This window comes from Odontesthes bonariensis, chromosome 19, assembly GCF_027942865.1.
Source record: "Odontesthes bonariensis isolate fOdoBon6 chromosome 19, fOdoBon6.hap1, whole genome shotgun sequence".
Taxonomy (NCBI): domain Eukaryota; kingdom Metazoa; phylum Chordata; class Actinopteri; order Atheriniformes; family Atherinopsidae; genus Odontesthes; species Odontesthes bonariensis.
In genome coordinates this window covers 26,289,113-26,304,539 of record NC_134524.1, presented here as the reverse complement: position 1 = coordinate 26,304,539, position 15,427 = coordinate 26,289,113, and the positions used below count along the sequence as shown (strand labels likewise).

Below are 15,427 nucleotides of genomic sequence, written 5' to 3'. Positions count from 1 at the left end.
ATATGGCAGCCCTCCTCCCTGCGAGATAACAGGACTGGAACGAGGATGAGAGAAGTATAATAATGTCGGTAGTGGGTGAGAGATATCACTCTCTTGAGCTGCAGCCCCTTTCACATCCCCCCATATACACTTAGATCATCCGTTACTGCACCCCCTTCCCCTCACCCTCTAGCAATCACCACCTCCAGGTTAGCACCAAGCTGTCGTTCCCTCACCTCCTCTGTACCAACAGTACATTCTGGGGATTGTAGCAGACACACAGCCATTATTCTGCAGCCTCTGACAAGCAATCTGTACATTAGCAAGCCGAGCGTGGCCCAAGCCCAACCCACTCCCTGGTTTGGCTCGACTCAGCTGGTAATTACCGACCACAGCTCATCTGAGACGAGCCATTTCGCTCTCAGTTTAAAAAAAAAAAACTCAAAAAAATTGAAGAGGATGACACATCAATGCAAAGCCACAGTTAGAAATATGCTGTTACTCCTGTAACTGGCAGCTTTTAGGGCAGTTTACTTTCGGTCACAGACATAATCTAAATAGAATGCCATTCATTCTCTACATCAGGCTTAAGTAGTGCAACTTGTACCAAACTGACAAAAACTTATTTATTTTTCTGTCAGGTAACGCATTACATTGGGGAAAAAAAATAAAGAAATCACGTACGAGTCATGTCTTTCACATTGGCAGATTAGCCAACATAAAATCGAACTGTTTCAAAAGAAAAATACCTGTTTTAGTTCAAACCATGTAACAAAGAAAGAAGAAACCACGTTTTAGTAGTTTTCATCATTATTTGACTCTGCTAACTGTTGTTTTACTTTGTTTCTTACTCCGTTGGCCTCCTTTTTGTGTTGCCAGTGTTCCCACAATAACCTTGAACAATATTATTCAGACATTGAATTACTTCAGTTTTTAAACCGAAAAGCTACATTTATATTCAGTTTTATATCTTCAGAAATACTGTTTTCACACCACTGAGCAGGTTATTTTGGTATGCTTTCCTCATATGAGTGAATGTATACCTGCTACTTCTCCATCTGCACCTCCTCTGGTCAAGCAACAGGGATACAGCGATGCATACAGCAGGAGGCAATGACCTTAAAGTGGGAAAAGTATCAATTATAAAAACCTGCCATTACCATAAAATTAACCTTGTAATTAGATGACTGCACTTGAAAATGTAGGTAGGAAGCTAGAAGGGACTCACCAAGTGGGGACCACCTTCCATCTCTTTTTGCCTTCTCTTCTGTCCGCCTTCTATCTCACTTCCTTCAACGTCCTCCATGCATTTTTCCTCATATGCCTCATATGTCTTTAACAATGCCATTTCTTTTGTTCATCCCCTACGCCACATGCCCTTGCTCTGTCTCCTTTGACATTCCATCCTCATGCATGCCCACGCTCTGTTTTCTTTGTCATTCTCCCGCACTTCTGACCCTCGTTCTCAGTATCCATTCAACCTTCTCTCTGTGTCATGTTTCTTTCTAAAGCATTAGGTAGGTTACAGTGGAACTGTCCTATTGCAATTTTAGAGGAAAAAAAGACTTTTAATAACCTTATAATTGTGATTTACTTGAAATCGATTTTCATGCAAATCAATGTGTATATATCCTGTTTTAGAGACATGGAAGATGCAAGAAAACGACAGGCTACTGTAAAGCTGGACAGAAGGAGAGGATTCACCTCTGCTGTTAAAATTGATTATCTGCCGGTTATAAAGAGGGGCCCTGCACACTGCATTCCACTGTACTTTACAAATGTAAAAATAGACACTCTCGCCGGCTGTACAGTATATTGTGACATGCAGGGCTCATTACTGCAATAATTTGATGAGTAAATCAAGGTCGGAGCACATCTCATTCCTTCATGGTAATTGCAAAGCTATCATTCCTTATGCTCCCTTGCCCCCAGTGCTTAAACTGATCAACTTATTAAAGTTTGAGAAAAGTAGAAAGAAATACGTGTTCTGCGTTTGTCATATCACAAAATAATGCGACATTGACCATTCACCCACAGCACGAACAATTGAAATAATCAACAAGTACATACAATAAAGTCTCAAAATCATAAGAAACTCAGCAGCGTTCTCTGCTCTCAAATTAAAATTTCAATAAAAACTTTATTTATCCCCAATGGGAAATTATATCTAGATAATAATCTATTATATATTCGGTTCTATATAACATTCTATAATATACAACTGTACTAAAGGGGCAAACAAAGCTTAGATCTGAAGCAAATTGCTTAGATCTGAAATCCCAAACACACAATAGTGACATTGAATATTTTGGTTACTTTCTAGCTGTGGACTAAGCACTCAACATTGTTAAATTGTGCAACTTACACCACAGCAGGTAAGTCCTGCCGAGGACTCAGCCCACATATTAGGGCAGCATGAGCACGTCAAACGAACAGGAGAGAGACTCGATCCGGCTGCTGCTGTGGTGTGTCGGTTTATGTGTTTGCACAAAATGAATCCGCCAAGCATCCCTGCAGTTACTTCTGCAGATTCTCAGAATAGGTGCTCAGTCCTCTGAAACTCCACGATGAGCTGCTGGCTCTTCAAAAGATGTATCTACGATGCGAAGTACCTCCTGTGAAATATGTGTACACGCAGTCCTGTAATGATAATAAATCTAATTCCCTGAGCAGGGGAGTTGCCAGATGTGTGGTGTTGCTGCATTTCAGCTTAATTCCTCACACAAATGTATCAGTTTTTTCTTTGTCGTGCCATTTTTCCTCTGCTATTCAAGCTGACAGTCCCAAGTTCGGGTAGGAAAGAAGCACTCCTATAATGATGAAGGAAGGAACAGTTGGTTGCGAGAACTGGAGAAAATAGCTGATAACCGGTTTAGCAGTCCAAGTCCATCCTTCAGTACAACAACGTTTTCAGGCCTTCAACCATAATCATACCCATACACCCTACTGTAACACATAGCATGTTGCTATGCAATTATCTGAACTTACTTTACTCACAATATAAGCCCACACACTATTTTTTTTCAACTTTTGCCTGTTGAATATCCTCAAATAGAATCAGAATAAACAAACCTTAGGATCTATAGATAAGACAGCCAGTTCAATTCTGAAATAGTTTATTTGAACTCATTACCAAGCCAAGGTGAGATCAAAACAAAAAAAAAAAAAAGACATTTTGTGAATGTGCCAGAACAGGTTAAACTGGATCTTAGTGTCTGATTAAAGCATCTGGTACTGTCAGACAATAGCTTTACCATAACATACATTTTTACCCACATTAGCAGCATGGCTTGCATTTTTACACCTATAAACATGCTGTTTTAAACTGGTTGGATACACAGGATAGATGTATCAGTCTTTGGTCCGAGCTCAGTATCTGCGGTGGCTCGTTGCCTGAACACCCTGGTCTCTGCACTGCAGTTGATTAAGGCTTTGTGTATGGCTCCCAATGCCTGTTATAACAAGAGGCAGGCTGTCTGCCATGCAACGCTATCACCCCCCCACCCCCGCCCACCGGGTCCCATCCACAAGCTGCTGTCCATTAAACACCTATCACCTTAAGAGCTCTGGGGAGACGAGCAGCAGCCACCCATTCCTGCTGAATTGTTCCAACAGACCTTCCTCAATGTACAAGCCTCAATGCACTGCTGGTTATCCCACGCCTACACAAAGAGGTGCATGTAAATAAATGCTGGGCACATACACACTGTTTGAAAAGGCCAGCCATCACTGACATATTTCACAAGTCATTATATACATGCGCACACGGATCTTCTGCAGCACTGTCAGATCCAGCTCTCTCATATTAGGCGCTGTGATTGCTTGTCATGCATAGGCTTGCTTTTCCACCGCCCCATCCTTCTACCCTTCTGCGTTCGTGCCCTCCACCCAAATTGGCTCTAAAATCGCATGTCACTTTTGATTTGACCTGGCAGACCCTGAAACAATAACTTCATCAGGCCCCGTTAGAGTCTCATCCTTACCAGACGGATACAAAAACAAACGCTGATTTCCCTTCATCTCGTCTAGAGGGCACCTTTCTCCTTTTTTTTTTTTTTGCCTTCGTGTGGGAGAAAAATGGAAGCGGCCGCCACTCCTGCGCTATAGGCTCATCTTTCAACAATTTCCTTAGTTACCAGATGACTTTAAATAGGCTGCTTGAATGCTGTGTGCGAAAAATGTGACGATGTGCACTGACTTTCCGAGGTATTATTAACACCCCCGACACAGAATCATATCAATGAGGAGATTGTCAATCTGTTTGTGTCACTGGCTCTGAGTGCAGCTCTGACATCAATACACTTGACACCCACGGAGTAAACAGAACAGATCGCCTGCTGACTTACTGCTCACATGCAACTTGAGTTTTTTGGGGAGGAGGTTGAGCTGTTTGGTAAATAGTATCCAGGAATAAAGGTGATTATCTGTGTCCTCAACTTCACAACATGTAAAGAGTCAGAACTAACTGTATGAAATGGGAGACCCTCTGGGCTGACTTTTAAATCTTTTATGTACATTGGGAAGGTGGTGGGTATGAGGTTGACTATTTCTGGAGCTTCCTGAGTGGTTGGGTTCTCACTCTTGATGTTTAAAGTTAAACTCTCGTGGTACAAAAGTGTGGTTATTCTCCCGTGTTTTCCTGGCTGATGTTGGGTAAACTGTCCATCCTTCTTACTCCTCCTATTTATTGCAGTAAGCCTCCCACAACAAACATGCTTAGTGATGAGATAATCAAAAGAGACTCAGCTATCTTGTCAACAGCACGTGCCAGTCGTTAACTATCATCATTAGGTTAGGAGAACCTGTCGGTCTCTGCCTGCTGAGGTGATAATAGGATGACATGGCTCATCACAGTGGAGTAGATTTAACTCTCCAGAGCCTGTGCAGAAAACATAGAAGGGTGTGTTTTAGCACCCACATATGCATTTAATAGGCATTATGCATATGTTTGTCCAACCCATCTGGGTGTGACAGGGATTTCAGAACATGTGCAGTCACATAGGAGAGTAAATCCAAATCAGAGTGATGAAGTACTCTCTAAACTTTCTGAAATTAAAACAAATGGACAGGCCTCAATGTCCCAATGCTGCAGACAAGAAGTCTGCCCCAATTTGCTTGCAAAATTACAGAGAACAACTCAAAAATGTAAAAGTTAACTTACTCACAGGATTTATTGTTCACAGCTCAGCACAATTACACACAAGGTAGCCAGTACATCAGGTGTATATGCATGCACATTCAGTCGTCCACACTCCCTTCAGGTCACATGGAATCTGTAATTTCAGATGTTTGTAGCCTGCAATCTCAACTGGGTTGATATTCTATTCAGAATTGTAAATATGTGTTGCAATTTCCTTTCAGAAACAGACACACTCCCTCTTTTCTTCCAGTTTTTTTTTTTAATCCAAAGGAGACCTCATTGGTTTCCCCTGAGTAATTACCTCATAGGGCATATTTTCGACTCACATCCTTCCAAAGTGTCCTTTTAACCGCCATGCTCGCTCATATTCACATGACTCATAATGGGGGTCAAAGTTTGCAGCAGTCTAAGGGGAGTGATGGGAAGCCCCTTAAGGTAACGGGGACGTAAAAGTATATATGAAACCTAACCTGACATCAGCTGAAGAAATCCAGGGAGAAAAACTGCACCTGTCACACCTCCCGCACTCCTCCCCTTCACCAAATGTCCTGGTAACACATTAGTATTGGGCCCTGGTTAAATGGTTGACCCCCGTCCTCCCTTCTTCCATCTATCCATTCAAATGAATGGTAATGACCGCGGAGAAGAACTGCCCCTGATGAATTAAACATTTCCTTCCAATGAGGATATCATTTTCCCTCTTTGGATGGCAGCGAGGTGACATTTTTTCTGCTGGCAGAGGTACTTTATCATTGTGCAGCTCAGGTGCATTGGAGGTCAATGGCACAGACCCAGCACTGTTCTAATATATTCCATATCAGGGAAAATCAGATGCATTTCGCTGTGAAGCGTTAGTGTCGGGGTCAATTCACAAATGCCCCTTCAATCTATTTGACTGCCAGATTTAGGTTGCCTTTCGGAAATTAGGCACGTGCCCAGATCCATAATGGCGGAAAGTGCTGCAAGCCAGGGTCCAATCTCTCTAAAGTGTTACCCAGGAAATCCCATGTGATTGAAACAGTTTCTCACTCTCCTCTGTTTCACACTGTGCTGTGTATTACTTTGAGATTTGTGTTCAAGCTCACGCAGTGACCACGAGCTGATTTGTATTCTTTACCCTTTCTCTCTTTTTCTACCCTTTTATTTCATGCCTTCTTATCTTTTATCTCCACTCCCTCTCTCTTGCATTGCTCTGACTTCTTCTGCATACCAGGTCGTCAGCTGACTATCTTCAACAGCCAGGCGTTCATCAAAATTGGTGGTGGAGAGAAGGGGCGCCACTTCCAGGGCCAGATCTCAGGCCTGTACTACAACGGCCTGCAGGTGCTCAAACTGGCAGCCGAGGGCGACTCCAACGTCCAGACCCAGGGTAACCTGCGGTTGGTGGGCGACGTGCCCTCGGTGCTCACTACTGACACCACCTCCACCACCCCGCTGGCTGATATGTCCACTACTATCATGGAGACAACCACCACCATGGCCACAACCACCACCCGCAAACAGCGCTCGCCAACCATGAGGGACAGTGTCACACAGGTGAGCGACAGTGTTAGCCATGTTTGTGTGCATGATTCATAGTGACAAAGTGAAAAGGGAAAAATTAAATAAAAGAAGGCTGTTGTTTGAGTTACTCAGACTGGGAGGTGCTGTGCGATGTGAGGAAACTTCCGAAGTCCCTCCAAAATATCAGAGCTGAAAAAACAATATCCCTAAGATTAAAGAGCATGGCTTAAGGAAGCAGATGGCCCTCCTTGGATAAGTAAATGCATATTTTATAAAGAAATCATAAATCAGCTTCGAGGTCAAACAGTTATTTCTCCAACTCTGTGTTGTGCGTCAGTCTCCTTCTTTTATTAAACCTTGACGACCTTCAGATGTTCAAAGAGCCCTCCGCCCGAGAGGGAGTCACAGAACAGCTTTGTTGGCTGGTCCTGCAACACCAATCAGCAATGCAATTTGATTTCCTCCAAGGCGACGTGGCACACTGGGAGGCTGGAAAATATAGCACATCCAGCGCCGATCAGCAAAGGCTGGAGGGGGGCCGGGCATCATGCAAAGGAAATTCTGCGTCACAGATCCACCAGCAAACTATGGGGAATTATAGTTGTGTATCTGCCTGACATGCTTGTGAGAGGCTGCCATTAATGGCCCGATAACTATCCACATGTGCTGAATTTGCCACCATGGTAAGCAACAATTTCCAAACAGTAGGGAAGGGCTGTTGCCAACTTGCATGATGATGGAAGAGGCGGGTGATCCAGGCCCTCTCTTCTCATAAGAAGACTTAATAACAGGATCCATTTGTTTCAGGGGAAATATGCTCCGCTTCACATCCACAATCATTAACTACAAGCCGTGTGCTAAGCAAAAAGTAAGTGTGATCCATGCAGTCTCTGGAGACGCAGCAAGCTTCACTTCCGTGTTTTATGTTTGTATATTTCTGCCGCTGTAAATACCCAATTTACCCAAAGTACTTGAAAGCTCTTTGCCTGTAAAAACTGTCAATATCATACTTGAAACTCCAGCTGTTCAACTTACTTCCACATTTCTCTCACTGATTTGTGTTCATTAGAGTTGTTCGACGCAGAAGAGGCCTATCTGTCAGCAAGCCACACGCACTCTTACCTGATAACCATGATCTACAGATTCAGAATTTATTCGGACTTGAATCTTGGTTCTTTACTGTCCTCTAAAACTTTTTCTTTCAAGCTTCACTTTGAATAAACACGGCAGTGCCAATAAGAGTGAAGTGTAGTGCTGCAAAATGCATGCAAATTTCCATAACAAACATCCAGTTCAACAAACATTTATAATACAAATGTAAAATTTAGAATGTTAGTTTTGCAAAAGCCTCCGATTGTATTTCTTTGTTCCTCATACATTAAAATTATTTTAATAGCTGCTGTCACAACATACTGGCCACTGCAGACTAGAGCATCATCGAGCCCATCCTGTGCCAGTAGCCTCAGCCTTAAAGCTCTGACGCAAAACCCTCTACACCTCTCAGATGTTTGAACACTGGGTTTGTAGTATAGTCCTAAAATCCACCAACAATATACTGAGTTGTTGGGAATGTGACCTGCTCTGAAACAGTCCCAGTGTGCTCCAACTGTGCTCAATTTATGCACAAAGCATAGCAGCAGTAATCCACTGCATGATTGAAGGTGTGTACATACAGCACCAATACAAAACAACCCAACCCTGATTTTTACTTCTCCACAACTTTGTCTGCTACCTGCTTGGAGAGCTCTTTGGTCTCCATGGTGTCACTAACTTTGTGGTGTCTCTTGTTTAATGTTATTACAGACTCGAAGGGGCTTTCAGAACAGTTTCACTATATATTGCCAAAAATATTCGCTCACTCATCCAAATAATTAAATTCAGGTGTTCCAGTCACTTCCATGGCCACAGGTGTATAAACCCAAGCACCTAGACATGCAGAGTGCTTCTACAAACATTTGTGAAAGAATGGGTCGCTCTCAGGAGCTCAGTGAATTCCAGCATGGTACCGTGATAGGATGCCACCTGTGCAACAAGTCCAGCCGCGCAATGTCCTCACTACTAAATATTCCACAGTCAGCTGTCAGTGGTATAATAACAAAGTGGAAGCGATTGGGAATGACAGCAACTCAGTTGCTGGACTCTGGAGCAGTGGAGACGCGTTCCCTGGAGTGACCAATCACGCTTCTCCATCTGGATATCTGATGGACGAGTCTGGGTTTGCCGTGTCCAGGAGAACGGTACTTGTCTGACTGCATTGTGCCAAGTGTAAAGTTTGGTGGAGGGGGGATTATGGTGTGGGGTTGTTGTTCAGGAGCTGGGCTTGGCCCCTTAGTTCCAGTGAAAGGAACTCTGAATGCTCCAGCGTACCAAGAGATTTTGGACAATTTCATGCTCCCAACTTTGTGGAAACAGTTTGGGGATGGCCCCTTCCTGTTCCAACGTGACTGCGCACCAGTGCACAAAGCAAAGGTCCACAAAGACATGGATGAGCGAGTTCGGTGTGGAAGAACTTGACTGGCCTGCACAGAGTCCAGACCCCAATAAAACACCTTTGAGAAGAATTAGAGCGGAGACTGCGAGCCAGGCCTTCTCGTCCAACATCAGTGTCTGACCTCACAAATGCGCTTCTGGAAGAATGGTCAAAAATTCCCATTAACACACTCCTAAACCTTGTGGAAAGCTTGCCCAGAAGAGTTGAAGCCGCTATAGCTGCAAAGGGTGGGCCGACATCATATTAAACCCTATGGATTAAGAACGGGATGTCACTTGAGGTTATATATGTGTAAAAGCAGATGAGTGAATAGTTTTGACAATATAGTGGTATATATATATATACCATAATATTTATGTACACCCTTGGATCATATGACACTTAGATTAGACATACCTTCTTTAATTCTGTGGCTTCTGATAGGTAGCATTAAATCTTGTTTAGTCCATTGCACAAAATTAAAAAAGATACAGGTTATAACAAAAAAGACTTTTTCAAAAAACACCTAGCAGGGTGAATACTTTTGCAAGCCACTGCAGTTAGAAACTTCCACATAAGTGTACCTTCGGTCCCGGGATCGCAGAGGGTAACTCCCTGCGGCTTAGAGTGGTCCTGGGCCTCTGGTCTGCACCCACAGACCTCCGCAGGTTTGCAAGACGAGCTTTCCAGTCACAAACACTCTGTTGTCCTGTTTATACAACTCCTGACCCGATACTGTGATTTCTCAAAAAAAGTATTAGTCTCTTTTTTAAGTATCTGTTTTTGTCTGTGCTTTATAATTTGCACTTTTCAAGTTTAATTGCAATCCAAAGTTGTATGTTATCTTATTTAAAGTTCAAGAAAATCTCGTGTTGACAAGACAAATTTTACTTAAAAGACCGATGAATTAAATCCTGTTTTGAAAGTCACAAAGTAACAGTGTTAAATATTCATGAACATAATATAATATTGATCAAAATAATCGTGCCTATGATTTTAGCTGTGATTTAGCGCACCCAATATAGGACGGCAGATGAATGGATGTTTCTTATTTGTTGATCATTAACCACAATTTTAAATCAAATAAACAGAAAATAGTCATTAGATTAATGAAACAGTAGCTAACTGTTAGATTATTAAAATTATAATCAAATAAATAATCAAAAGATAAATCATTAGCTGCAGCATTTCATTGTAACCAAAAGGAAGATGAGCTGCTGACTACAATAAGAGGCACTTATCAGAACATACAAGTCAGAAACCTGAAGAACTAAAAATAGATGCTTTGATTGGCAGCTTCAGATGTACATTTCAGTCTAAAAATGTGGCTGTTTAGCAAGGAAAATAAATAGTTGGCAAAAGAAAATCTCACCAACAGAACCCGCGGGGTCTCTCTGCTGATTGCAGGGTGACAGTAAGCACCTTCAGTACAGTGGACAGAGCAGTAAGTTGTAGTTCAAAGAAACTGTGAGCGGCTGAACTGCTTTGAATCCGCGTCTGACCTGAGGGTAGTTTCTTGGCCAAAAGCACTGGCCCCCCAGCCCTGAGGGAGCCCTGCTCAAACCCTGCTTGAGCCCCGGAAGGGACAGCGGAGATACTATTAGACCCGGCATGCACTTCTTCGTCTGCTTTTGGCCGGATATTGTAGCAGCAGCTGATGACTCGCCATATCTCATTTAACTGGTGCTCTCATGGCAACTTTACAACATGTGAAAGTGGTAGAGTTAAAAAAAAAAAAAAAAAAAACCTCTTCCAAGCACTTTTAGTTTTGTTGTGTTTTATGTTGCTATGTTGTTGCAAGAAGGTCAGAAATTGTCAAAGCTTCTTTCGAGTCACCTTAGCTTATTTGGATAAATGGGCTGTGACTCTGCCTTTCTGAGATCAATGAATGCTGAATATATGAAATGCAGCAAAGGCATCAGTTCAGTATCAATCTGGCCTCCAGGCTTATTGCCAGAAACTTCCGTTCACGTTCAGCATAAAGCAAGCTTTTAGAGCCACAAGCTCTGTGATGTGAAGCTGGTAGTCTCAGCCAGCCCAGTTTGATGAATTATCTATTTTAGAATAACAAAGAAGCCGCGTCTGCTTTTACGATGTTACAGTGCAAGCCTTATTGTGCACTGCAATAGCTGACTGACATTTATGGTTAGTCATAAAAAAAAGCACAATTCCACCTTCAGATTGCTTTAGATTGCTAATAATCTATTTTTACATTGTGCACACACTATGTAACAGCTCCATCTTTATTATCATGATAGACCTAGCAGAACACGGAGTATTACATCAATGGCATAAAACAGCTTTAGGAGCATTGTTTGAAAATGAACAGATATTAACAACGAGGTATTCATTCGCCTATCGCAAAACAGGTAATAACCTAAAAATACTATTGGTTTGCACATTTATGCACATTTATGTGCACTGTACCAGTGTGACTGAATATTTGTTGTTTTGGAGTTCGTTCAAATTCATCAGGAAAAGATGTTAAAGGCTCGCCTCCTCTACCCCGATGAAAAGGATGGGAGTAAAATAGAAATAACACTGCAAACAGGAGAAAATAAACAACACACTTGTAGTAAAATCGAAGCAAAAATATATATTTTTATATATATATGCAAATGTTCACACATTTTCACACATTAACTGAATTGTTATACTCTGACAACTATTTATGGTGGGGAAGATTCCATTTAATTTATCTTATTTTGCCATGCTGTTCCAGCCTTCAGAAAGGCAGAAATTCTACCAGGTAGATCATCAATCAAATGGTGTTGGAAAACAGTCCCTGGGTGATGAAAGCATGCAATCATCAAGGTTTATTTATTTGTTTTGTTTGCCACTGTGGGTGAAACCAAAAAAATTAAACTGGGGAGAAGATTAGATTTATTTATTTTTTCTTCTGATTCCATAGAAAAGGTGTGACAACATTAAACCAGAAAAGAAATAATGGATCCTGTTTAGGATGACTTGAAGCTCTGTTCAGAGAAGTCTTTGAAGAGAAGAAGTTACATTTTCAGCCGCAGCTCACACCAGCATCGTAAAACTACAGACGACAGGTTTATATCTACAAGCTGCATCAGTTTGATTAGTCACAGCTATCCAATAGCTGTCTGCTCAATTTCTTTCTTTACTAAAGAAGATAAGATAGAGTATATGTTATAAATATAGCAGTGGGCAAAGCTTACAGGAACTATAGAGCCCTAATGAATATCCCAGCATCCGGCAAGTCTCACTGAAGACAGGGTGGCGGAAAGCAGTGAGCGGAAACCCAAATTTCAATTTCTCCAAAAGCTCTGAGCTACCCGGTGCGCTGTGGCTTTGATCATAGTGGAATAATGTGCTTTGATGCTTAGAATAAAAGATCTACCTTTTGATGTGTACGTGTGTATGTATCTTTTCTTTTTTTCCTTTTTTTTTCCCCTATCCTCACCCCCTGATTATGTTTCCATGAAACAGTTGGACTCATCACTTGTCTGACCCAAATGTGGTGTCAGGGTGTTATAAAACTAAGATCACAGGCGACGCCCTGACTGCCTTCTTAAGCTTTGAGCGCTCTTGGGTGTTTGTAATCTTCCAGCGATTTGTCCGGAGGGAGGCGACACGCTTCAAAGTTATCTCTTCCAGAATCCTCCTTGAAGATTGATGGGGGGAAAAGAAAATAAGTTCTGACCAGGTCATACTGGAGTGTGGAGCTGCTCCTTCGGGCGTCCTTCAGAAGGAGCAGCACACTAGGTTAGTGGGCCTCATGACAATTTCCCATCTGATAAATTGCAGCCAGTGTTCCTATTGCGGGCTGCTCTAGATGTTTCTTGGGATCAAGTTGTGGATTGGGGTTTGTAAGTGTGTCACAGATGTTGCACTAAATTCCAACCAATCATAACGTCAGGAGACAGGAACAACCCTTTGACTTTTATCCAGTATTTTTTTCCCCATTTATAGATGTAAAGACAGCCTGCTGTGTGCATTTATTGGCATCCAGGTTGCAGTGCGCAATTTAACAGATTCATGGTGCACTGTTTTTATATGGAGAAAGGGAGGGTGAGGCAGCTACCTGGACAGATGGAATAAAAATGAAAGCGTCTGCTGGATAGAGATATTGCCGGGAAACCGAAGCAGGATCATTAGGCCCATTTAAAAGAGGCAGTTGATGTGAACGCACACACTCAAACTGACACAATGTGATTAATAAATGATAGTCCCCATGCCGTGGATTAATAACAGAAAGAAAAAAGTCTGCCAAGTAGTGTGGCGCTTGAATCAATTATGCTGATAAAAGCCCTCCATTCTCCATGGGATGACCCCATCTTGAATAATAACGGGAGGCGGAGAAGAGAGAAGGGGAGGAGGCTTGGATGTCTAGACATGCAGCTGTATGAGTCATGCAGCAGCGAGGACAAACCTCGGCCACTAAATTGGAATCACCTTGTCAAATTTAATCTGTTTTCATTGCAAGGTCCCTGCTGCTGTACCTCTTTCACTTCCAACCCCTCCACTCCACTACACACTTAGAGTCCCCCAGCCTCCTTATCAAATTGTTTTTTAAAAAGGCCACTAATCGTAAGGTCAGTTGTTACATGTCAAAATGTGTTTGGGCAGAATACTGAGCCCCTATCACTTCTGATGCGCTCAGTGTGTGTGACTAACCCCAATTCCAAAAGGCACTGTGGGGGCTGTGTAAAACGTAAATAATAACAGGAGGCAGTGATTTGCTAATCTCAAACTTTATTCCCAATAGAGCATTGAAAAGCACAGAAGCTCACCTTGAAACTGATGGCACTGACGTGTCTCATAAAAGTTTGGGACAGGGCCATGTCAGGCCCATAGGCAGGGGGTTTCAGGGGGGTTGGACAAACCCCCCCCCCACAGTCCCGAGAAGTCCGGTCGCGGCAGGTGATGAGTTAACAATTACTGATACGCGCGGCGCAAGGATTCCTTACTTATGATGTACAATAGCCTACACATTAAGGGTTGTTATAATATGTTTGAATGAAAACACCAATGAACACAGTATTTCATGGATCAAAATGATTTTGGAGAAACAGTGTATAATGAGCAGATAGACCACACATATGAAAACATTAATACAACTTCTTCAGGGGGTAATTACGAACATTTGCATGGATTTATGGGAACAGCCACTCGACAGAATTTCGAAATTCAAGAATTCCACTCTGGAGGGCGGTTTCACTTTCTTGCGTTTTCATCCCCCCAAAACGCCGTTACCATCTAAACGATATAGTGCATCCGCAAAAAGGTTTTGCGTTTTTAACCCGTTTTCGTTTCCGTGTAAAGTGCCCCTAAGTTGCCTAGCAAGTTATTCTTAAGATGCTGCAAAGTGACTGTCATTGTAGCATTTCAGATCGTCATGTGGACCTCACTCACGTTGCACCCTCTGACTTATCTCTACTACAATTAACATGTCTCTTATCATATCACCTCTTTAAATCGTAAGCACAATGTACACAAAACATTAATAAAACTCATATGTCAATGCAGGGAAGTGATTGGAATATATTAGGCTTCATATCAATTGTAGCCTGTGTAGTCATTAAGCAACAAGGTTATATTAGACAGATAATACATTAGAACAAATGAACCTAAATAATTACAATACCAAATGCCATTTCAGAGGGTTGAATTTTCAAAATTTTCCAGGGGGGCATGCCCCCGGACCCCCCTACAACAAAGTCCCAAAAATATACAAAAAGAACCCCCCCTAGCAAAATCCTGGCTACGGGCCTGCATGTTTTTCTCTGTGTGCCGTCTCCTCTTCTTCTAACTTCTCGTCTTCTCTTCACTGAACATCTGGGAACTGAGGAGGCTGGTTCCTGGATGTCTGAGAGAGGAACGTTTGCCCCATTCTTGTCTGAAATAGGATTCTAGCTGCTCAACAGTCCAAGGTTTTCTTTGTCGTATTTTGCATTTCATGGTGCATCTAAATGTTTTCAGTTGGCCAAAGGTCTGGACTGCAGGTAGGTCGGTCCGGCACCCGAACTCTTCTACTACAACCCCTTCCCTGTAAAATAGGTCATCTAGTTGAGAGCATATGTTGCTCTAAAACCTGCATACACCTTTGAGCATTGATGGTGCCTTTCCAGATGTGCATGTTGCCAGTTCCACGGGCACGAATGCACCCCTGTACCATCAGAGAAGTGTTGATAACAAGCTGGATGATTCCTCGTCTTTTTAGTACACAGGAAGAGCCTTTTGTTGCCCCAGTCTTCAGCTTTTCGAAGGCATTTTGCTGCCATCAAATCAAAATGAGCTATTGTTTTTTCAGAAAATCGTAAAATATCTCACTTTTATGTTTATATACAGTGTCCCAACTTTTTTTT

The 15,427-nt window shown here is 42.3% G+C and overlaps 1 protein-coding gene across 10 annotated transcripts in view; it reads left to right on the top strand.

Moving 5' to 3' along the window:
• The window catches only part of nrxn2b (neurexin 2b), a 694,839-nt gene that overhangs the window by 667,871 nt on the left and 11,541 nt on the right, over positions 1-15,427 (top strand). For all 10 annotated transcript variants that reach the window (XM_075451532.1, XM_075451531.1, XM_075451530.1 and 7 more), the window contains one exon: positions 6,333-6,655. In XM_075451532.1, coding sequence (XP_075307647.1) covers positions 6,333-6,655 — 323 coding nt within the window. The remainder of the gene's footprint in view (positions 1-6,332; positions 6,656-15,427) is intronic.